The 25163-nt window shown below is 35.5% G+C and overlaps 1 protein-coding gene across 3 annotated transcripts in view; it reads right to left on the bottom strand.

Moving 5' to 3' along the window:
• Window positions 1-10681: 10681 nt before the first annotated feature.
• The window catches only part of LOC149567388 (ankyrin repeat domain-containing protein, chloroplastic-like), a 145713-nt gene continuing 131231 nt past the window's right edge, over window positions 10682-25163 (bottom strand). For 2 of the 3 annotated variants that reach the window (XM_089820569.1, XM_089820572.1), the window contains one exon: window positions 11088-11563. In XM_089820569.1, the coding sequence (XP_089676695.1) occupies window positions 11432-11563 (132 nt within the window). In that variant the 3' untranslated portion in view covers window positions 11088-11431. Of the gene's footprint in view, window positions 10901-11087; window positions 11564-25163 lie in introns of those variants that run through there. The other variant, XM_089820570.1, reaches the window with a different exon arrangement.

The following is a 25163-nucleotide window of genomic DNA, read 5'->3' as shown; positions in this document are numbered from 1 at the left end:
CGGTTCAAAAGTTATGCCTCCCGGAAGTTCAGTTACTGTTTCTGGATTCTTCTAGATTTTCACCGACTTCTAACGCAGCTTCCGGAACCTTCTATTTGGTCGGTGGACGCCTACTAGCACTTTCTAGAATGTACTCCTAGTCCTTAACCCTTCGGAGTCTATTTAAGGAGATTTCTGGCATTGAAAAAGGCAGTTCGGAGTGGAGTTTGAGAGGAGGTCCTAAAAGGAGAAATTATCTCCAGATTTATGCTATTGTAAGCCCTTAGGGCATGTTTTGAAGCTTATTTTCTCTGCACTGTTTGTACTAGCATATTTTCTCAGTTAATATAATTTTCCCTTTTCTATTGGTTCCATTCTGTTCTTGGGTTGTGTCCCCATCAAGTGGTATCAGAGAAGGTTTTCCTGAATGTGTAGACAGAGCGCCGATTGTTAGGTAGTTTGCACCAGGACTGTGTGGTTGTGGGTTCGAGTTAGAAGATGCCTCCACGAAGAGAGCGTGGTGGAAGGGCCAGAGCTATTAATCCTGAGGAGGTTAGAGCCCTCCAAAGGCAGGTGCAGGCATTGCAAGAGGAGCTCCGTAGAGGAGAAAATGTTGCCACTGGTGACAACAGTGAGGATGACAATGAAGAAGTAATGGGACCAGAAGAGGAATTTGATGGAGAAGTTCTGAATCATGCAGAGGAAAGGCTTTTTAGGGCCATTACTAAGTTTGGGAAAAGACCCACAATAGAAGTGGGTATATTTTCAGGAAATCTGAAACCAGATGAGTTGATCGATTGGATCAATGAACTGAAAGAATACTTTGAGTATGAGGATATCAAGGACCCAGATAGGGTTAAGTTTGCAAAGGCCAAACTGAAAGGCCATGCCAAAATCTGGTGGCAAGAGGTCCAATTGGAAAGAAACAGAAGAGGAAAGCAGAAGATTACAAGATGGGATCGCATGGTGGACAAATTGAAGAAGCAGTTCATTCTTGTGGACTATGAGCTTGATTTGTTTAAGAAGATGCATGTGTTAAAGCAAGCAGGAAGATCAGTCCAAGAATATACAGAGGAGTTTTACCGACTCTTGATTAGAGCGGGACATGCAGAAGCAAATAAGGAGAAGGTTGCTCGTTATATCAGTGGGTTGCGACCTAGCATCCAGGAGGAATTAAGTCTAGTAAGAATGGCCAGCGTTGAAGAGGCATACCAATTTGCCCTACGAGTTGAAGAGAAGCTGAATAAAAGGTTTGAAGGAAGACAAAGAGGGCGCGGTCAAGGAGGAAGGGGAAGCGGTAGGTCATCTAGAGGCCGCAATGAAACCCAAAAGAAAAATGAAGATGTGGGTACTAGCAGGAACCAGAGGAACGAGGGTTTCAACCGCTCCCATGATCAAGACTTTGGAAATCAAAGAGGAAGAGGTAGAGGACATGGACAAGGAAGAGGAGGCTTTCGTGGTACCTATTTCCATTGCAATGAAGAAGGTCATCGTGCCTTTGAATGTCCTCAATGACAAGGAAGGACAGATATGAGAGCTGAGGGCCAAGCTAGGGTTGCTCATGTGGATGAGGATGCACAATCATCACATTCAGAGGATGCAGAAAGAGGAGAGACCTTGGTAAATGAAAGAGTCCTACTAAGTGGTGAGATTGAACCAGGACAATGGAGGAGTTTGTTCCGCACCAGATGCAAGTGTGAGGATAAATGTTGTGACGTGATCATTGATGGTGGTAGCATTGATAACCTGGTATCAGAAGAGATGGTCTCTAAGCTGAAGCTCAAGCGGGAGAAACATCCCCAGCCCTATCGGATTTCTTGGGTAAAAGATGATCATAAGGTCCTGGTAAGTGAACAATGTTTAGTAAAATTCAAAATTGGGAGTTACCATGATGAAGTTCTCTGTGATGTTATTTCGATGGATGTTTGCCATTTATTGTTGGGTAGACCATGGCAGTTTGATAGACATGCAGTACATGATGGACATGCAAACACATACTCTCTGACAAAGGGTGGAGTTTGCCACAAATTGAAGCCCATGAAAAAGGAAGGTGAAAAGGTATGTAGCAGTGCTAGGATTTGTCTTGTTGATGAAAGGAAGTTTTTAGATGGCATGAAACATCAGCATATGTGCTATGCTTTGATTCCTAGGAAAGATAAAGAAGGTAGTAGTGAAATACCAGTTTAAGTTTCAGATTTACTAGGGGAGTTTGGAGATATTATCTCTGATAATGTTCCAGATGGATTGCCACCAGTAAGGCAAATCAGTCATCAAATAGATCTGATTCCAAGAGCTAGTTTGCCTAACAAGGCTGCTCATAGGATGACTCCTACTGAAACAGAGGAGCTAAATAGACAGGTTCAGGAGTTATTGAGGAAGGGCTTGATTCGAGAGAGCCTGAGTCCATGTGCAGTACCTACAGTACTTGCACCAAAGAAGGATGGAGAGTGGAGGATGTGTACAGATTCTCGAGCTATAAATAGGATCACCATCAAGTACCGATTTCCTTTGCCAAGGATGGATGATATTATGGACTGCTTGAGTGGAGCTCAGTACTTCACAAAGATAGATCTGAAGAGTGGTTATCACCAGATACGGATTCGAGAAGGAGATGAGTGGAAAACAGCCTTCAAGACAAAAGAGGGTCTTTATGAATGGTTAGTCATGCCCTTTGGATTGACGAACGCCCCAAGCACCTTCATGCGGCTCATGAATGAGGTACTTAAGAAGTTCTTGGAAAAATTTGTTATTGTTTATTTGGATGATATTTTAATTTTCAGCAAGACTTTGGAAGAACATTTATTGCATATTTGTAGTGCCCTTGAAAGGCTAAGCGAAGAGAAACTGTTAATTAATCTGAAGAAGTGTAACTTTAAAAAAAGGGAGTTAGTCTATTTGGGGTTTGTTATATCACCGAAAGGTCTCAAAATGGATCCGGAGAAGGTAAAAGCCATCTTGGAATGGCCTACTCCAAGGTCTGCTACTGAGGTAAGATCATTTCATGGTCTGGTTAGTTTTTACAGGAAGTTTATTAGGAATTTCAGTGGCATATGTGCACCCCTAACTGATACAATAAGAGGGGATAGAAAAGAGTTCAAATGGACTGCAGCAGCTGCGAGAAGTTTTGAATTGCTGAAGAAGAAGGTAACAGAACAACCTGTGTTGGCACTTCCAAATTTTAGAAAGGTTTTCCAGGTGGATTGTGATGCCAGTGGCAGTGCTATTGGGGCTGTATTAAGCCAAGAAGATAAGCCTATTACATATTTTAGTGAGAAATTGAATGATGCAAAGAAGAAGTATTTTGTTTATGATCAAGAGTTCTATGCAATAGTTCAGGCCTTAAAGAAATGGAGGCATTATTTATTGCCAAAGGAATTTGTTTTGTATACTGATCATCAGGCATTACAGTACCAAAATAGTCAAGGTAAATTGAATCAGAGGCATATGAAGTGGGTAGAGTTCTTGCAGAGCTATACATTTGTGTTGAAGCATAGAAGTGGAAAATCTAATAGGGTTGCAGATGCACTAAGTAGGAGACAGTTGTTGCTTACAACAATGCAGGTTGAAGTAGTTGGGTTTGATGAACTCAAGAATTTGTACCCCGAGGATCCTGATTTTGCTGAAGCATGGAAAGCTTGTAAAGAACCTATTGCTGTGGATAGAACCAAGTGGTTAGACTATTTGATTCAAGATGGCATGTTGTTCAAAGGTAGTCAATTGTGCATTCCAAGGAGTTCCATGAGGGAAAATCCGATTAAGGAGAAACATAGTGGAGGGATGGCAGGACATTTTGGTCGAGATAAGACCATTGCCATTCTTAGAGAACATTATTTTTGGCCTCAAATTTCACAGGATGTGAAGAAGTTCGTACAGAGTTGCCAAGTTTGTCAAGTTGCCAAGGGGTTTAGTCACAATACTGGCCTATATCAGCCATTGCCTGTTCCATCAAGGCCATGGGAGGACATAAGTATGGATTTTGTTCTTGGATTACCAAGGACACAAAGGGGTAATGACTCAGTATTCATGGTGGTTGATAGGTTCTCCAAAATGGCACATTTCATTCCATGCCACAAAACTCATGATGTTGTCCATATTGCAGACTTGTTTTTCAAAGAGGTGGTAAGACTACATGGTCTTCCAAGGAGCATAGTTTCTGACAGAGATGCTAAATTTGTGGGATATTTCTGGAGGACATTGTGGAAAAAGTTGAGAACAGACTTGAAATTCAGTTCCACGCATCACCCACAAACTGACGGCCAAACAGAAGTGGTAAACAGAAGTCTGGGCAATTTGCTGAGATGTTTAGTTGGGGATAAGCCCAAAGGATGGGATTTGATTCTACCACAGGCAGAGTTTGCTTATAATAACTCTATAAATAGGAGTACTGGAAAATCACCATTCCAAATTGTATATGGGAGTAGCCCAAGGACTGCACCAGAATTAAGGAAGATAGAACAAGGGGAAAGGACAAGTGTTGAAGCTGAGGAATTTGCTGAACATATCAAGCTTCTACATGAGGAGGTTCAAGCACACATTACCAAGATGAATCAAGAGTATAAAGCTAGGGCTGATCAAAGGAGAAGACATAAGGAATTTCAAGTAGGGGATCTAGTCATGGTGCACTTATGAAAAGAAAGATTTACAGTCAGTACTTACAACAAGCTGAAAATGAAGAAATTTGGCCCCTGCAAAATTCTGAAGAAACATGACTCAGGAAATGCATATGAGGTGGAGCTGCCAGATGATATTCACATTTCACCTATTTTCAACATTGCAGATTTAATAGAGTATCATGATGATGGTGCAGATGACGAGCCAGTGTTAGAGCCATGTCCAATTCCTGCTTCTAAGAAGGAGGAGATAGAAGACATTCTAGATCATCGTGTGGGTAGGAGTACCAAAAACAGGCAGTATGAAGAGTATTTGGTCAAATGGAAAGGACGACCAATCGAGGACTCAACTTGGATTTCAGCAGCTGAGGTTTCCCATTTGGGATTTCCTCTACCATTCATAAAGTGACAGGGTCACTTTTCAATCTACCCTGGGTGTCTGATGCAAGAGCATCCAAAGGTATAAGGGCAATCCTGTGTCACCCAAAAACATGTACTTAGACTTAGTTTTTGTTTGATGTGTTTTCATTTTTGGATACCCATTTGGGTCAAATAAAGGTTCCAACTCTCACAGTTCCACTATCAGTGCATTTGAAAATTCTGAAAAAATAGGAGCATGTATTTGGGCCATCATTTTGGTAAACTAGAAGGTGTGAATTGGCCAGATGAATTTAATCATGCTTTAGAGCATTCCAGAAAAAGAATCAGGTCAATAGGCCAGACGGTTTGAAAGTTATTGCAGTTTTTCATGTTTTGGAGACCTCCTAAGAATGCTTCAAAGTCAGGTTTGGGGCATTAAATGACCTCGAAAAGGGTCAAAAAATGGCGGACGAGCGAAGCTGGTCCATAGGGCTATAGAGCGCTTCAAGAGCTTTCTGAAAATGTAAACGGTTCGTCAATCGGAGCTACGGTTCAAAAGTTATGCCTCCCGGAAGTTCGGTTACCGTTTCTGGATTCTTCTAGATTTGCACCCACTTCTAACACAACTTCCGGAACCTTCTATTTGGTCGGTGGACGCCTACTAGCACTTTCTAGAATGTACTCCTAGTCCTTAACCCTCCGAGGTCTATTTAAGGAGATTTCTGACATTGTAAAAGGCAGTTCAGAGTGGAGTTTGAGAGGAGGTCCTAAAAGGAGAAATTATCTCTAGATGTATGCTATTGTAAGCCCTTAGGGCATGTTTTGAAGCTTATTTTCTCTGCATTGTTTGTACTAGCTTATTTTCTCAATTAATATAATTTTCCCTTTTCTGTTGGTTCCATTTTGTTCTTGGGTTGTGTCCCCATCAGTTTCAATCCCATTGGGCGAATTGGGCTTTCTATTTATTTCTTCAATTTTGCTAGTTTCCTTTGCTCTTTAATAGAGTTGGATTTTGCATTACTCCTTTGGTTTGTCTTGGGTTGCTACTTATTGTTTGCTAGCAACATTTTTTCCGTTGACCTCTCGTTGAATGTCTTTATGCATTCAAAGTTGTAAAGGATTTTAGGTCCCTTAAACAGATATTTTTAAATTAATCAAAAGCTTAAGGTAGAAAAAAATAAGTTACAATTATAACTTCATGTTGCACAAGTAGAAAATCAATAATTGAGGCAAGCTGGAGGCTAGGCCAAGGAATTAATGGTGTCAAACTACATGTCCCAAGTGTTGGTAGATGTTGTGAGGGTCTTAAACTGGAGATTGTGAGAGGTACATTAGTCAATGTGAACAATACAATATTAGATATCACCGCATGTGTCATGCTAATATAGCAAAGGGCTTGCTCATTATGGAGTACTTGATTTAATAACCATCACTAGGACCATTAGTTAATTCACAAGAGCAAGAGGGGGATACTGGTATTAATGCATGACTATTCATAACAAACTATACATTTTTATGAGGCCATATGCCAATTTTTTTAAGGAAGATATACATGCATTTGATACATTATACATGATATATGGTTTTTGGGCAATTCATAGATCGCATTCAATGATGGATTCAAGTATGGGTGTGGTATGGTCTATACATGTAGATTATATTTATGCGGAACACATCGATTGTGATTTATGGATGATAGTTTTATGCAACAAGAAAGAGAAATAGATGGTTGAGAATGTATGTCTTTACATTTATATGTTTTTGAACATGGCATGCGCGAATGAAAGTGAATGCTAGAAGATAAAAATGTTAGTAAAAAATAACTTTAATAAATAATGGAAATAACATAATAATGATAGAAAAATGAAATTTGTGATGGATTATTGATGATTGCGTTTGAAAATAGATGCAAGTACATGTTAAAATTTGGTAACCATCCTACATTTTCTATAATGTGGCATATGCACAAGGTATAAGGACCATGGTAATGATGAATGCACGAAGGACTAACTCAAAAACACACCACATATATGAGGATGTCATAATCGATAATCTAAGGTGTGAAAAAACCTTGGTGGGATATACAAGGTACAACTAACAAGTAAACTCAAACAAACAAAAGAATACTCTCGCATACCTTAAAGACATGTTATGTTGCAAAGAATGCAGTTACCTTGAGAAAGTATGTGTTAGGTCAATAAATAAACAAATAATCAAATTTAAAATACAAATGACTCATGGGGGCTATGCCTCTTACCAAAGTATTGAAATTAGTCAAGATGATAATGATACCTAATGTGGGGAATGATGTATGCCACAAAGGAAAATCATATAATGAAATCAAAATTCCATTAAGGCTAGAGATTGAACTATATGCATTTATGATGATGCATATAGTTGTTTATTTTTGCATTTAATGTAGGAATATTATTGAATTTTTGTTTTCCTTGATGGTAATGTTTGCACATCACAATGTGTGGCAAATCTATGACTTAAAAGGAGAGACATTGACATTCCATATATGTGTGCAAATGAAGGATGTCAAAATAAACTTTCTAAAGCATGCTATAAGGCATCTCCCAAGCGTAAGTCACATGGAAGTGGATAGCAGTGATGGAATGACACCACAAGGGAAAATTTTGAGATGATATGGAGACAACCTTGCAGATAATTGTATGCCTTTACACATGGTTCTTGGTAATGTATTTTCATTGCATAACTTTCCCAAGGTGATATTCAGGGATTCTTACTAGAGGATCATTTTTTCTTCTTTTAAATTTTTTTAAAATTTTCCTTACTTTTGGAGTTACTACAAATTAGGCATGGAAGTTCTTGAGGTGCACAATTACCATTTTTCTCCAAGCCCTTGACCATGTGGCATGGCCAACCAATATGCTCCTAATCCATGGTTAGTTATGATGATCTAATAGACCAAACAATTGGATTTTAATTTTCCTTTTTTGTTCATAGTATTAGTTGGCATTTCAATGATGTTTGTTCAGAACAAGGGCTGTAATTTTAAACTCTTAATAGTTGATCTATAATAGCCCAAGCCACATCTCAAAAATTAGCCAAGTGGAGAGTTTTCAAAAATTAGCAACACTAGTGAATATGATACAATATAAATGAAATGGCATTACCATTTAAATTTTATCTCGATGGATGGAGACATGAACCTATGGCACTCAATACTAAAAAATTGATTGTTTTGCTTTAGAGGCATTCTATAACATTCACCTCAAGAGAACCACACCACAACTCTACAAGTTAATTTGATGTTGGAGTACATTTTGGAAAACTAAACACTCCAAGCCTTAGAGTAGATAGGCTTCATGATAATAGGATGTCTTTCATTTGCTCAAACCTAAATAGAGGTAACATAATTATATAGAGGTGATTTCACAATCAATAATGTAGTTCTTGACTTCAAGATGAATCATACTAAGGGGGAAGAGATGATCAAGTTTAGGAACATATCCAAACTTGGAGTTATTTTTAAATTTTTTTCCTATGAAATTTGGTCATAGGGGCATCCTTTGTCCAAGGACTACATGCATATTTTCTTCCAACCAAGATCAAAGTTGCATGTTTTCTCCTCACAAGATCTTTAACAAGCAACTAATACTTGGAATTCTTACACAAACAAACCCTCATCTCACTAATAAATAAAGGTAAATACACATTTTTCTACCAAAGGGAAATCACTTACCAAAATAACCACTTATTGTGTCTCCCTGATATACTAAGTATTTGTACACCTTAAGGTTATCCTACACATGCAAACAAGGCCAGCTAGGTTTTGTCAAGAATGATGCTATTTGTGATATATCTCTTCAAGTTTGAAGATTCAAACATACCTATATACAAGTTTGTTAGGAAATCTCAATCCTTTCAAAATATAGGAAATCTATAGTGTGTACATCTACCAAAACAGTGGTAAAGTATCATGTTACCATGCATCAAATATGAAAAATCTTGGCATGGGTCCAAGTAAGGTATATTGCAATTCATGGTTCTAGAAAATTATGTCATTAAATACTATGGAGTATCCTACAAAGGTTTCATTTAATAATTATCATCAACTAACAATGTGCTATTTTCTTACACCTTCTTGGCATTTATAGCATGTTCAAAAAATCTCATTGCTACTTAGGCAAGTAGGACATTGAAAATGTTTGTGAAATATGACTTTATAGCTTCCAATGGAGCTCAATTGAAAGTTCCAAAGGCCTATTCAACAAATCCATTTAATGGATATCGTATAGCATTGCAGTCCACAAGACCAAACCCTTGAAGGTATTTCATCCACCACTAGTACCTTCTACTTTTATCCCTTGTGCCTAAAGATATTCTTCAAGTTTCAATGGGCATCCCTTACCTATTTGAAAGCTTACCTTTTGCCACAAGGATACCAAGAAAGTTATAGTGTTTGGTCTTAGCATATTAATAGTTGAGAAGGATGTCCATACCTTCACATGGTACCCATGCTAGTACCTTCACTCTTATCCCCCTTCTATTCAAAGACATGTTTAACATTTACATCACCCTTGACACCTTTTCTTGCTCGTTTATTTCTTTTGTTGTTTATATTGTTTCATTTACCTATGATTAGGCTATGAGGGATGTGACCAAATTGAAAATAGGAATAAATCATATCAACTTTTTAAAAATATGAAATATAAATTAAGACATTAAAACTTTATATATAATGATTCAAGATGTCTCAAAGTACAAATTTTTAAAAACAAAAAATAACAAAGATAATGATTTATGTTTGTATGTGTGATGGTGTGTAAAGTTTTGCATTCCTCATTTATCCTATTAGAAAAATGTTTTCCAGAGTCCTTTGCAAAGATGTCAATGCAAATATTAATTAGGTAGTGATGACAGTAAATGGGTTGTGTATTATAGAAGAGAGGATTTGGTAGTTAAGTGTGTTTTAATAGTTGTGATAATAAATGTCAATTTAATGCCCAATATTTTTTATAACATTCCACCAATAGTTTTGACTTTAAAGTTTAGTTTAGAGTTGTTATTGTTGATGGTGACTACCCATAATTAAATGAAATGTGTTCCTTAGATCTCAAAAGCAATAAATAATGTGATGCCGCATCATAATACCAATAAAACACAACTTAGTGCACAAGTATCAGTCTCACTTCTTTTTGGATCTTTTGAAAGACCTTGACAAAGAGTTTTCTGCTGTAGCATATTTGATGATGTAGTATTGAAAACTTAGTTATAAGTCAAGAGCTTGCCAAGTACTTTATTGCCAAAAAAATAATAATGATTTAAAACTTCTACCCATAATTCTGAAAACAGCATACTTGATGATGTAGTATTGAAAACTTAGTTATAAATCAAGAGCTTGCCAAATACTTTATTGCCAACAAAAAATAATAATTTAAAATTTCTACCCATAATTCTGAAAATCATAAAATTAAGCATGCTCAACTACCAAATTCTCTTACCGAAATCTCTCCCCTATATCATTTTTGACACAATAATATATTTCCCATCCGTAAACTCTCACAAAAGGAATGGCCATCACTTTTGAGCCTCTAACTACTCAAAATGCAGACATTTGTAGCAAAATTTGATGGTCACATTTTCTATTTTAAAATGTGGAATACAATCAAACATCTTTTACGTGTACGAGTTTGTATTCCTGATTTTTAGGCTCCTTTGTTGTAAGCTATCACGATTCACAACCATATAAATGCCATCAATAGTTTTAGTTTTGAGATAGGAACACAATCTGTGACGGAAGATTTTTTATTAACGGTTTATAAATTATATGCAAATAAGCATATATGTCATATATTTGCTCCCTGTTACAATCTCAACCTTTCTTTGTGCTTAAAATATGTATGTTACTTATATGCAATGTGTTCCGACAGTGATTAGGATAGAATTGTACAGCAATCGATACTTCTCGGAAAAAGTGAACTCTACAGCGAATCACAAAGTTAATAATTCAGTTTTGAAAGACATTATTTTGAACAAATTAGTTTTAAACTTTATAAAACGTAAATATATATATATATAACAGTAATAACCAGCTAAATAATTCTAGACAAGTGCTAATAAGAGGAACAGGCATAAGAAAATGAACATTTTTTTGTGGCACGATCTCTATTTAGAGTATAGACAAATACCCATTTTGTTAGATCATCTCAAGAGAGCTAAACATGTTAACATCATTCATTATCTGCCATGACTTGATATCATAACATGACATAATATGTCAGAAAGCAACATGCCCATGGAGAACATTGTGAAAACCCAAAACAGGATGAAACCCAAAAAAGTAAAAGCAAGTTATCTGCTTAGATTTCAACATAAATGGGAATTTAAGTTTGGGAGGAAGCGTAAACAACAAACTATCAAAGTCCAATATAATCACACATATTTCCAATGTTTAAAAGGAAACTACTACGGAATAACAATGACAAGCAACAGAGTTTGCTTTCACATACTTGTCACCTGAGAATATGAGACAGGATACTGTTTGCTGATGTATTCTTTGGTAATATTTTCAGTAACCTTATGAGTTCGTATGTCCTGATACCTTGCCCCAAGTGCAAACATAGATCCAAAGGCGTATTTCCATCCTGAAAAAGTTCAGAAATCAGCCATCTACATTATGGATACATGGCTTTCATAACATTTCCCTCATCATAGACATAATAGATTATTGGCCAAATAGAATGCATAGATTCAAGTAAATGTAGAAAGTCACAAAAGTACTAGTAATAATTGGAACAACACTAATTAAGCTCTTCCAAAAAGGAGATACTTCAAACGGACCGAATGAATATAGAGAAACTATGCATACTTCACATTCCCAATGTAAGAGTACGAGCATGAATTAGAATGTATCGTGTTGTAAAGTGATAAAACATTTGGTATATAACTTCTAAAGGTTTTTAAAGGGAATGGACGAAAGAAAATCAACGAACCAAGACAAATAACTGTGACAGAAAATACCACTTAAGTTGGATTGCAAACTTGTACAATTGTGATTAGATAAAAACCTTAGCTAAGTGGAGAGCTTTAAAAATATTTAGATGGAGATTAGAAGAGAAGCAATCAGTGAAGGCCAAGAAAATATTCGTGCGGAAAACTTTGAAGAATCTAATGTGCTAGGCATCATGTCAATGGTGATTGGAAAGAAACATTAAGCCAATCTAATCAAAGTAAACGAAACTAAAAAGTTGTGTAGATAGATCCAATTATTACAACTTTGTTATTATCTAACACAAGAATTAGATCCAGGGACTGGTAGGTGTCATTGATGTCAAGATTTTAAATCAGACATAATTAACTGTATTGTAATACTTCAAAGAATGATAATTAACTTCAAAGAACTTGTTATGGCTTTGTAATATGTGAACTATTCAGAAATGCCGTAATAAAAATCTGGAAATGAAACATGATGACAGCAGAAACACCAGACAACAGTGTTATGTTGATTGGCGGGAAAGAAAATATATACTTTCGACATAATCATCAAGGTCAGCGTTCAAAGTCTGCCGTGTCTAGAGTGGCCTTTTTAACGGGATGATATTTTACAACCTCGGCGATAACATACTTTTTCGAATGGTACAAATAATCTACGGCTGCCGTGATCCAAAATGTGTTGGTCTTTTATCAGGTTACCATATATTAAAAGAAAGTATTATCGGGATTCATCGCAAACAATGCTTTATCTATCGGGTTTGATCAGTTCCACATTTCGAACAGCTCATGGAACCAAGTGTGCGAGGGAAGGGAAGTCGCCAGTGTCTATACCGGCATCGAAGCGGCATTTTTTTCAATTTTAATAAATAAAATAAAATCAACTATAAACTGTATTTGAAATTTAAATTTAATTAAAAATACATCCTCAGAGAAGTCATTCGTATTCACAAGTCCTAATAAGTGTTATGTAGTGGTTTGTATTTAGGTAAATTGTAATAATTTAAGTTCAAAAAATTAATGGTTAGAAAATAATGAGTTGTCATAAGTTATACCATTTTAAAATTAACAATTTAATAGAGAATAATGAATTGTAATGACACTATTTGATATAATATAATCCATGATTGATCAAGGTTAAAAAATTATCATGCATATTTGAAGAAAAATAATTTTTAATATTAAAAATATATGATTAAAAAAATTAATTTATATATAAATGCAATGTTACTATTCACTTTATTTTGTTTAAGATTTGACATATAAACATTAGGAAAAAATCAAAGCATTAAATTAATAATAAAAATACTGAAATTTAAGAAATTTAAGCAAGAGCCTACAACATGACGCTGAATTATGAGTTTCTTAATTGAGAGGTCTTGAGTTTGAATCTATTCAATATTAATTTATAATCAAAATAATTAATCGCAACAAATAATAATAATTAACCTTGACTAGAAAAATAAAAAATACTGAAATTTCATTCGTTCAAGTAAGAAAATTTAATCATTGGTTGTACACAAGTGATTGTTGCCTATCACAAATACAATAACTAGCACTTGCACCGGAAGGAGCAAGGGGTACACCGATAGTGACAAAAGATGCAAGTCTATATAAAACAATAGCTCACATGTATTTATTTTTTCAAAATGTTTAATAGAATATGAAGGAAATGTAAAAGAGGAAAACAAAATAAACATAGTGAAATTGAAATAGTTAAATAATAAACGGTCAGGTCACTTACATAATTTGTTCTTAAATTCATATACATTTATTATAAAACAAAAAGAAATGTAGAAAAGGAAAATAAAAAAACAAAGATAGTTAAATTGGTATGCATTTTTCACACAAAGTAAACTATTCTTGAAGCAAAATAAGAAAGGCATTTACACACATTTTTGTTTGTAAGTTTAATAGAATGAATTAAAGGTAATGAGTAGTTTGTTTTTTGGAAGATCAAGAAATGGATTTTAATGGCATGTAGCTACAAAAAAGGCGTATTTTTTTTAAAATTAATAAATCGAAGTGTGGCCAAGGATCAATTTCAAGCAATAGAAGTTTGGATGACTTTCTATAAGATTCAACTTCTCACCATACTTATAGCACAATAATTATATTCATTTAGAAAAAATGGTATTAAATTGCATTTATGTAGCCAATAAAAAAGTGATAAGTAAATGCAGAAAGAGACATATATTATACAATAGAGAAATGGTACACAAGTGTGCCAAATAATTAAAACTGAAAAATAAATGGCCTATTAGCAAGAAGATATTAAATTTGGTATTGGCAGTGCAAGAAGTTAATACAACCCTCATACAAATGCCTTATACTACTAGACTAGAGGTCAATGGTACCCTTGTCTAAATGGGTAGATAATGGCCATAATATTTTGATGATGTCAACATATGTGTATGTGATAAGGCCTTGGATAGGGAATGTCCTTTCCAAGAAGAACCCTTAAGAGGTCCACTCTAGAGAAGATGATAGAATAACTAAGGGTTAGGAAACTTGATTTGGAGATGTCTTTACGGTTGGGGTTAGGATTAACAAATGTCCTTAAATAGAAATAGTTATAAAAATTATAATTATTAAAGGTAAAAATGGTGTTTATAAAAGAACATATGTAAACAAATTCAACAAGAATCATGCAAATGAATAAAATCAATTGCTAAATAAAATTATAATTAGCATGATAGAAAATACCAACAATTATTTGAGATATAATGTCAAAAGAAGTGAAAAGATGTAATTGGAAGGATATATGTTCTTTTAATATTTAAAATGTTAAGTAATAATATGAGTTATACATATAATCAATATTTATTTATTTTTAGAAGATTTGAAATAAGTGGTATGGAATATTTGCAAGGAAAAATGTACCCTTATATTTGAATATTTTACATTTGTAAGGGGCTATAGATATACATCTTGTAGATCTCAAATTGAAAATCTTATAATATTTGTGTACTTCTTTGTACAACCTACTCTAAAATGGTGCATTGACAAATATGAGAACATTGGGGTAGACTTTTCTTGGTCATTGAATATATATCAACTTATCGGCAAGGGTCATGATGCATCCATTTACACATGTACAACATTCAAGGATTATTTATAGAGATTGTCAATCATTATAGACTTGATTATGATTATTTTATAAATGGTCAAAGGGTGAATCCCTTAGACGATATTATGAAAGTGTTAGTGATCATAAGATTGTAGAGACTCCTAACATAAATAAGTTGAATCAAAAATACCAAAAATATGTTAGTGGAAACATTAAAAGGTAGATCATTTTTTAATTAAAAGTAAAGATGAAGTGTCAACTAATAAACATGAAAGAAAAGGAAACCATGTACTAGGAAATAAACGAGTCAACTATTTTGAACAACAATAATTATATTTAAGGGCATTGACAAACAAAAGCAAGAAACAATGTCTATATTAGAGCTTGGTTAATGACTATCCAAAAATATCAACACTACTAAGTAAGATGGGGGAAAAGAGTGGCCAAATTTAGAGATTCACTGCAATGGTGAACAAAAATCAAGAGTATCTATTAGCAAATAGAGATCATTGTGCTTGTATGTCGACAACAAATATCACTCTAGCATACAACAATAATGAGAATACTATCACCTTAGAGGGTATCTTTAACTGCATATCTTATATGTTTGCAAGTCTGATAATGCATCTATTCTATCGTGGAAATTCTTGGAAGCTACTACAATAGCACTATTGGTTTGTGGTATGAGGTGGTTTGTATGAATAATTCTATCAAGTAGTATTTTGTATACTATTTGAGTACTAGATTTCTTTATTTTGTTTGTGTTGCATGCGATGAAGGTATGGCAAGAATTATACCTTTTACAACATTGCATTATTTGAATCATCATTTTTTTGGGATCCAGTGTGAGAATTTAGAGGAGAGGGAGGGGTACAATACATTTCATTAAAGCCACGCCACGCATCCTAAATATTGGTGGTTAATCCAAAGGGGTCAAAGAGGAGGATGGAGGACCCATAGGAGGATAGAGAATCATTCCCTTCTTCAGTAAGCTTCTTGCTCAAAGATTGGAGCAAGGGGGGTTTAGGAATATTTTCAGAGCTATTTATTCCCATGTGCACTTGAGGGTGGTTTAGTTCTCTCAAATGAGTTATTTGTTCCCTTGTGTTCCTGCCTTTGTTAGGTAGAATGCAACAACAAGTGTAATATTGGACTAAGTGTCACCACATCGACAGTTTGTTCCTATTTAGAATAATGTCACGTTGTTAGTAATAATGTCAAGTTAGAAGATAAGAAATGTCAGGTGTGCTAATTGATTCATGAAAAAGTTGAAAGGCTTTATGAAAGGCATTGTTAACCATTTGTATATCAATCTCGTAGAAATATTATTATTATTATTATTTATTATTCTGTCTCAATTGTGATGTGATCCACAATTCTCCCTGTGCTCCATTTTAAGTTGTTTTTGGTCCCTAAATATATGATAATCATTTATTTCTTATTTGAAATTCACTCTAAGATCATAATGATGGTTTTGTTTACATCATAAATTGTGGATCCTATCATATGGTTTTCTCTGCATTGAAATTTAACTTTAGCAAATTGGAAAGACCTCTTGCTAACCATAGCAGTTGTATGTCCTAGTTATTATTTTGACAGAAAATTTTGATATTTGAGTGTTCCCTAGAACTTTGTTTAAGTAAAGGTCAAATGTGACTACGGAAATGATACTGATGTGCTCATCCTATGACATTTCCTAAAATGTCTAGTTCCTAATACATTTCAAGAAATATTTGAACTACTATTTGAGCATGAAATTTTGAGTTTTTGAGACATTTGATATAAAAGTTTAGTTGTTCTTAAACTGGAAGCCATGTTAGTAATCAGTTGAATGCTAGAATGCAAATTAACTTTTTAAGTGATTTCATAATGTTGAGTACTCTATAGTGAGATGTTTGTTTTTAGTTTGGATCCGCTAAGTATATGACACTCCAAATACTGACAAACAATGAACCAAGAGGTAGTATATTCACCCTCAAGTACAAACCTGAAGATGTGATGTTCCATTCCACACGTCTCTAGAAGACTAATTTTTGGTTCTATGTTCATATAGTTTTTGCTTCTGTTGATTACATATGGCTTCCTTATACTACAATATTTTATGTATATTTTACCCATGTTATCCAATAATACACTTATCCTTTACCAAAGAAGCTATTTATTGCACACCTCCCATTCACAAGGAAATATTAGGCAATCTACCTCAAGCTTTTATCTTCAGTGAGCACTACTAGTATTCCTTCTCATATGTGTTATAGATCTTTCTAAGAATTTAATGGTGATTACATAAAGTTTATTTGAGTTTCCCTTAGTTGTTTAAATAAGTAGTAATATGTTTGGCTCAGGAAATGACAATGCTCAAAGCTCAGGTTGGATTTAAAAACAATATGAGAGGATTAAATAGAAGCATAATACAACATGGTTCTAGTCATGTAGTGTACATGATTACATTTGGTTTGTTAATCTTCTTCACCCTTTGTCTATTCACGAAATCTTCTATAAGATAAGCAATACAGATTTGGAAAAAAAGAGCATTGACTTAATGAGAAATAAATAGAGAGAGGTAGAGAGATATGTCAAACTAGGAGGTATGGAGTAGAGGCAGATGGCTTAAACATCACACACTAAGCCCTGATTCTTTAGGCTAAAAGTGTTAAATAGTCAAAGTTGACTTTTTTTTCCAAGCTTAAATTCATTTTTAGTGTGTGATGCTTAACGGTGGCTAAGTGGAGGTAAAGAGAAAAAATGATAAAGTTCTATAGGGTGATAGATGGATAGTAAGTAAATTAAGTAAATAGATAAATGAATAGATGGATAGATAGAGAAGATCAAAGAGAAATTGTAGAAATAAGATATAGAAAGAAAGGTGTGAGGTAAAGTAAGGAATGAGAGAAGATAGAAAAATGAAGGGCTATATGTGTGGGTTAAAAAGATTTGACATTAACATGTGAGGAGAAATGGTCGAAGCAGTTTCAAGCTATTGTGCATCAGTGAATACAAAAAGTGAAAGTAAAGAAGAAAGGTGGATATTTGTATTGGAGACTATGTGTGGCCTCATATATCTAAATTGTTGAAGTAACAAATCACACGCAAATCATGCTAGGTTGAAGTTGTTGGACTAACTACCAACATTCCCCTTCAGGATTTGTGGCATGGCTTAACTGCCTCCTATGTTCTATAAGTCTAGTGGTTGTATTGGGCATTGACAAGTTGATCTTTTGGTGCAACAGCAACTCTAGCTTGTAACAAGTGGTATCAGAGCTTGGTCATAAGTTCGAATCTCCTCGGGTAATGTTGAGGGGGGCATTGTTGGACTAACTACGAACATTCCCCTTCGGGATTCGTGCTTAACCGCCTCCTGTGTTCTACAAGTCTAGTAGTTGTAACAAAACTACGTGGATTTGTCAATTTTCCATTGGGCAAATTTATCTTTAATGTAGGGAACTGCCTATATCAACTCATTTTGCTCTTTATCTACAACATGCAATATATCAGTGCAAAAGAAAAAATGGCGTGTTCCGAGCTGTAGGGCATTGTGGCCTTCATATGTCTGTGTATTCCCATGGTGGCATCTTCTTCGAACAGAGAGTTCAAATTGAAGGTGAATGTGACGCCTCTATCCAGCTCTTAAAAATCTAATTCAAAAACAAAAATGGGCCCTCATTTACCAAGTGAAAAACTTATTCTCCTCTAATTGACATAAATATCTCAAGGGTTTGAGTTCTACAATTCCTTTGTAATGAACTGGCCATACTGTCTTTTAAAAGAAAACCCACCATTTTAGGGTATGTTCATCTTAAAAATCTAATTCAAAAACAAAAATGGGCCCTCATTTACCAAGTGAAAAACTTATTCTCCTCTAATTGACATAAATATCTCAAGGGTTTGAGTTCTACAATTCCTTTGTAATGAACTGGCCATACTGTCTTTTAAAAGAAAACCCACCATTTTAGGGTATGTTCATCTAATTGTTTGCCTCAATCTTTGATAAAAATATGCTATACTACTAGGGTACTTACAAGTATATTATCATCTTGTATAATTTTCAAGGTAGGAAAATAATTATGTTTCCAGTTTTTACTCAAATGCATACACAAATTTCAAAATCAAACCTAATGGCACTAATAGTCTATATACAATTAATAATTCAAATTCAAATACATCTATTTTCTTCATTACATACAGTTGGGAAAAACTATTGAATCTAGAAGATAATTCTTTTTATGTCTATTTTAAAAGGCTTTTTACATTGGGTGTTTGACAATGTATCCTTCCAATCTATTGATAAATGAAAGTCACAAACAGTAGCATAAATAAATACAATTGTAAGGGAAAACTAAATATGAATAAACATAGATTTAAAATTAACTTGTTCAAATTATTAAGGGGTATCTCTGTAATTGTTTTAGAACAGCTGTAATTGATGTTAGTTTTGAGACTATATTTTGCAAGTCTCTAAATCTAATGATCTTTTTATAGATTTTTGCAAACTTAAAAATCTACATATATTTTGCAACACCTCTCATGAATGAGTGTCCATGCAGCCATGAGACACTCAACTTTTGCTGGCCCAATTTATTTTTATTTTTATATATAAATTCCCTATAGTTACATAGACAGCTCCCTTTCATGACAATATCTCAACATCACTATTATTGAATTGGGAGAAATATTTCAAGAAATTTCGAAATGCTGTACAATTCATAAAAGGAGCAAATAGTTCTCGCCTTTTCCAGAATTGTTACTAGGAAAATAAGGACTATGATAGCCTCTATCGAAAAGTGCAGTGTGAGGATGTGCATTCCCATTCAGATTTACTTTTAGTTTCTTTCTCCTTGCATTTGTCTTTCCAAAAAAGCAAAATGAAGAAACCTTATCAGAACACTCCTACTTTGTGACTCATCAGAAGTAATGCTATAAAAGAGCATTTTGTCACTCATTTGCGCACACATCTTTCAATGATCCCAAAATATTCATGCGAAATCGTACAACCACACACAACTTTCTTCACAGTCAGGAAACGAATCCCTGATCAATACAAGTTTTTGTTGTTTTGTTTTACGAAATCAGGGCAAAAGGAGCCATCAATTAAAATGTTTCTCATGAACCATTATTCTTGAAGCATTTTTCATATCTATTTAATAACAATCTTAGTTGGTGCAGTGCCGTGGCAAAGATGAAACCAAAGATACTCACTTTATTACGAAAGATTGCAATCGGATTAGATCATTTTATTATGAAAGATTGCAATCAGATCAAATCATTGATTTTGTTTGATCGATACGCAAACTAGATATTTATTAAAAATATAGAATACAATCTCCTCAAATCACTTTTGAAACTATTAGTGGTTTTAAGTATCGGACAGGTTTGGGCTGAAATGTCCACCTATAATAGCCTATCGGCTAATAACAAAAACATTGATAAGTAGGAGATAATTTCCACAGCAAGTCAAATTGTGATATTGTTATCAGGATTTAACTGTGTGATTTTGAGTCAAACTCATTGACCCATGTTTCATGAGTAGTGATTCAACATGAATCCATCTCTCATGAGAATAAATGGAACAATTAGCACTTATTGGATCTAGGTGATGCTCACAGGGGTGAAACATGTTGAATCACTACTCATGAAACATGGGTCAATGAGTTTGACTCAAAATCACACAGTTAAATCCTGATTGCAATATCACAACAAAAACATTGTTCAAATAACTGAAGAAATGCACGTGTTTATGAAGTGCGGTGGACATTTATTGGGTCAATGTTCAACACAATGATCTCAAACCAAAGGCGGCTTAAAATTCAAAAAAATATGTCAGAGTTGAATGGACTAACAGGGACGTATCACATCTCTCTGAAGTCACCTCTTAAAACATTTGAATGGTATTGAAATATAATTTTATCATCAGTTTGTCCTTTCTAAGCCACGTGGGCTGTTGACAACCGATTATATTGTTTGTTGTCATCGCTAAATTCTCTAGACAATTTATCATCGATGAGTAAAATAGTGTCCACAATGGATAGAGGTTTACGTTTGGCGTAGCAGTTAAATAACAGCTTGTAACCTCTTCAAACTTCCTTACTACAGCGCTCATTATAAATATTCACTTAATTCAAAAGGTGGGTGCAGCTGTGGAAAATGATGTTGTGAGGAATACATGAATAAATATTACAGTGTTGTCAAAGATGAAGAATTAAAGGATATTTTCAGTTAAAGATGGTTGATGAGAAAAATATGCAAAGGTGCTGAAACTGGTAAAGATTTATTAAGGGTATAACAGTGACAGTGGCTTTGTTGTTTGTCAAAAGTTTCTCTATTTCTTTTGAAGATCCTCTCTATCAAATTATAACATCGAACACTGATCTAATAATGTTCTATCAAATTCATTCTAGACAAGCTTAGTCTCAGATTATATTTGTTGATTGATACATTCAGCTTGGATTCAGTTTACAGAATGATTCTTGACGTTACAGGTGACATATCTGAAATCTATTCAACTTGTCTACTTATCTTGTAAAGAATTTATCTCACAGGCTGTAATCAGCTTTTATTCTATTGGCTGTAATGATCTTAAGGTTAGATCTCTAAGAATTGTTTGAGTTGATGCTCAGATTACTCAAGTGGCTGCTTATGTTATGAGAAAGTTGATACTTGAGTATGTGCTCATTTGTAGGAGTTGGTTCTCTTGAAGGAGGGTGCGGAGACTCTTTAGCATTGGAGCCCTTAAGGACTGTAATTGGTTTCAGATTTGTGAGGCTGGAATAGGACAGTATATCCTGGCAGCATTACTCACCACGGTTTGTATTTCCATGTCATAGTTGTGTTCAGTGTCTCCTATTTTGTGATGCTTTGTTTCACTTTCAGTTCGACTATTTTGATTCAGCATACAAACTTTCAGTTCGTCTATTTTGATTCAGTATACAAATTTAGTAATAAACTTGTCATCTACAGGGACAACACAAAAGAGATTGGTATCTGAAAGGACGCATGACGGTTGAGTCACCCCTATGTACATCATTTGAATGGACTATTGGACCATCATTGTAATTGGAATTATTTATGTGCTTATATGAATAAAGTATATGTTTTGTGCTACATTCTAATCTATTAATGTGATGAGTATCCGTTTACTCTGTACAGTAAACATTTGGCGTAGTTGCCAGTCGAACCTGGTATACAAGAGGTGTTATGAAGATTAATGCCGAATTTGCATAATAAGGATACGAATAAAATAAAAGACAATGATGAGATACGCACAGCATGGGAAGCATTAATACTCACACAGCAGGCGAAGCACAAACAAAAATTCCAACAGCTCACCGATGGGTACCAAAGTGGTGAAGGAGAACAAACAGAGAGAGTGCATTCACCCAGCAGACCGAGGAGTGTCAAGGACTTGCTTGAAGAAACGCGCCAAAGATTGAATTTGGTAGAAGAGACAAGGGAGGAGTTCTTAAACTTGCATACACCAAGGGTAGAGAATCCGAACGGAAGGGAAGGAACCTGCATGGCTCGAAGTACCAAAGAAGCACGGGCATGGGGTGAACTCTTCATTCCTAATACACCTGACGAATGGATACAGGTAGAGAATCGAACAACTTTGCTTGAAGAAGATCTCTTTACACCAAACAATACGGTTGTCCAAAGTAGCGTGGTTGTCCAAAGTGGCGTGTTTCTGCAGAACAGCACAAGTACTCAGAACAACGAAGTGCATAGCAAGTACCACAGATTCAAAAGAAATTAACAATGGTAGGACCTAAGAAAAATTGCCGAAGTTTAATGGCGATGGGATGGTCAATCCAGTCAGACACTGTAAAACATGTGAAACAATCTAGACTTGGAGAGTGAGCAAAAAAGAAGCAAAAAGAAGAAGGATATATCATCAGACTCAGAAAATTCATCCTCTGGAAGCAGTAGCGACGAGGAATCAAGTAAAAAGGTCTGAGCACTCCAAAGAATATGTTACGTATGATGGAATTCAAAAACATTAAAAAGAATCTTGGCCAAGCAAGAGAAGGAGAACTGTGGTGTATCGATTGTGAGGAGGGCGACACAGAGGGCTCCTGTCTGAAATAGAATTTTGCGATATCTGCCAAATTGCAAGACATTCCACCAAGGAATGTCGGTTCAATATGAAAATGAAGGGACACCAACAAGGATTGCTAACAAAGGAAGTGTCCACCTCAGAAGCAAGAATGAATACGAACAATGATGCAACCTCAAGAGGGTACCGTAACAATAACCGATGCGGACAGGACAATAACAATAATGGGGGCCAAAGCCGGATACAAAACAATCCGAGTGGACAGCCGATGATACAATGCCCGTGCATACAACCTCTAGGGACACTTCACCAGAGACTATACTATGAAGGGAACACCACACCTATTGTGCATATGGTGTGGCCCTGGCGACCATGAGGATTTAAAATGCCCTAAACCCAGGGTGAACTTGTTAAGTATAGAAACATGTGATGATGAGGAGACATTAACCATCACTCGCACGCAAGCAAAAATTTATCTAGATCTACAGAGGAAAAGAAAAGGTTGCAGCAGGCGCGAGCAGAATTAGAAAAAGAAATGGAGATTGAAAAATTGCAAACAAAGGACACTGTCGGCACTTCAAGGAGGAACCTAGTAGAGCAAAATATCATACGGTAGGTAATGCAAGTCGAAGTTCCCATGAAGCTGAATGACCTTCTTCTTACAATGCCTCAGCTACGGATTATAATCCTGAACATGACACCACTTCCGAAGACGAAAAAAGAGCCAAGAAAATACACACAACATGGAAGCGAAACGACCATGGCAGACCCAATGCTACTTGCGCTCACCATAGGAAGACACCCTGCAGTAGTAGAGATGGGTATTCTAGGAACCATTCTTACGGACACAATCGTAGATGAAGGATTAGGAGTGAATGTACTATCGGAAGATATATGGAAGAAGTTGGGGCAACCTACATTATAGCCACCTACATTTCAACTGCTCACTGTCGATCAGCACGGGATCAAGCCTTTAGAGACTCTGATGGCATAACCTATAACCATCGGGATAACCATTCTTACTAGATTTCATGATTATACCATTAAAAAGAAAAGGGTACAATGTCATCCTCGGACGGAGCTAGCTAGTACAAGCAAAAGTAAAACATGATTGGAAACGGAATACTCTGTCCATGGAAAGCGGAGGTCAGAGATTTATAATTGACCTACATACACAGATGGTAGGAGAGGAGGCAGCATCGTCGGATTCCAAAGGCAAAGGTGAAGGAGATGATGAAGGGAAGAAACGAATGGAGCCTAACGAAAAAGGAATACTGAGATTGGAAGGAGGGTCTAGCGATGACAACTTGGACTTGGTGAATGGCCTACTCTCGGCAGATGGAGGACTATGAGCTCTTTCTGAGCTGTAACTTGTTAGGGGTCGAGGATGGAAATAAAGGAGAGAAAAATGAATTCCCAAAGGAGTATAGAGAAGTGAAGGAAGGAGAAGCGCAGATAGATGAAACACCTGCGCATACATTTAGTGAAGACAAACCTATTAAATACGAAGAACCTACAATAAAAACGATGAACTTAGGGGATGAGGCTAACCCGAAAAATATTTTTGTGGGAGATGATTGGAATCCAATTCTGAAAGCGGTAGCATTTAAAATATTCATGGAATATTTTTTATGTTTTTGCATGGACGTATAAGGATCTGAAAGGGTTACTACCAGAACTATTCATCCACCGTATACCACTGAGAGAAGGACCAATACCCGTACAGAAGCGATCGTACTGGATGAACAAAAGCTATGTCACACGAGTCACTGATGAGATCAACCGAATGCTTGAAGCAATCATTATTCTTAGGGTACAGACGAGTGAGTGGATATCATCGATTGTGATCTCTTAAGGACACCACTCAAATAAGGATATCTGTGGACTTTTGATGCCTGAATGCAGTAATGATTAAGGATCTATTCCCGATACCATTCATTGATAGTATTTTGGAAGTTGTAGGGCATGAAATCTATTCATTTATGGATGGATTTTCTGGCTACAACCAGATATTCATTGCGGAAGAAGATAGGCTCAAAACAACCTTCATAGTAGAAGATGGAGTATATGCCTAGAATAGAATGTCATTCTGACTATGCAATGCCCTGGCAACATTTCAGAGAAGTATCTTGCACAT

The sequence above is a fragment of the Cupressus sempervirens genome, chromosome 3, assembly GCF_028749045.1.
Source record: "Cupressus sempervirens isolate cs-2001-9-10 chromosome 3, ASM2874904v1, whole genome shotgun sequence".
NCBI lineage: Eukaryota > Viridiplantae > Streptophyta > Pinopsida > Cupressales > Cupressaceae > Cupressus > Cupressus sempervirens.
Note: the sequence above shows the minus strand (reverse complement) of the source record. Positions and strands in the feature narration are given on the sequence as shown.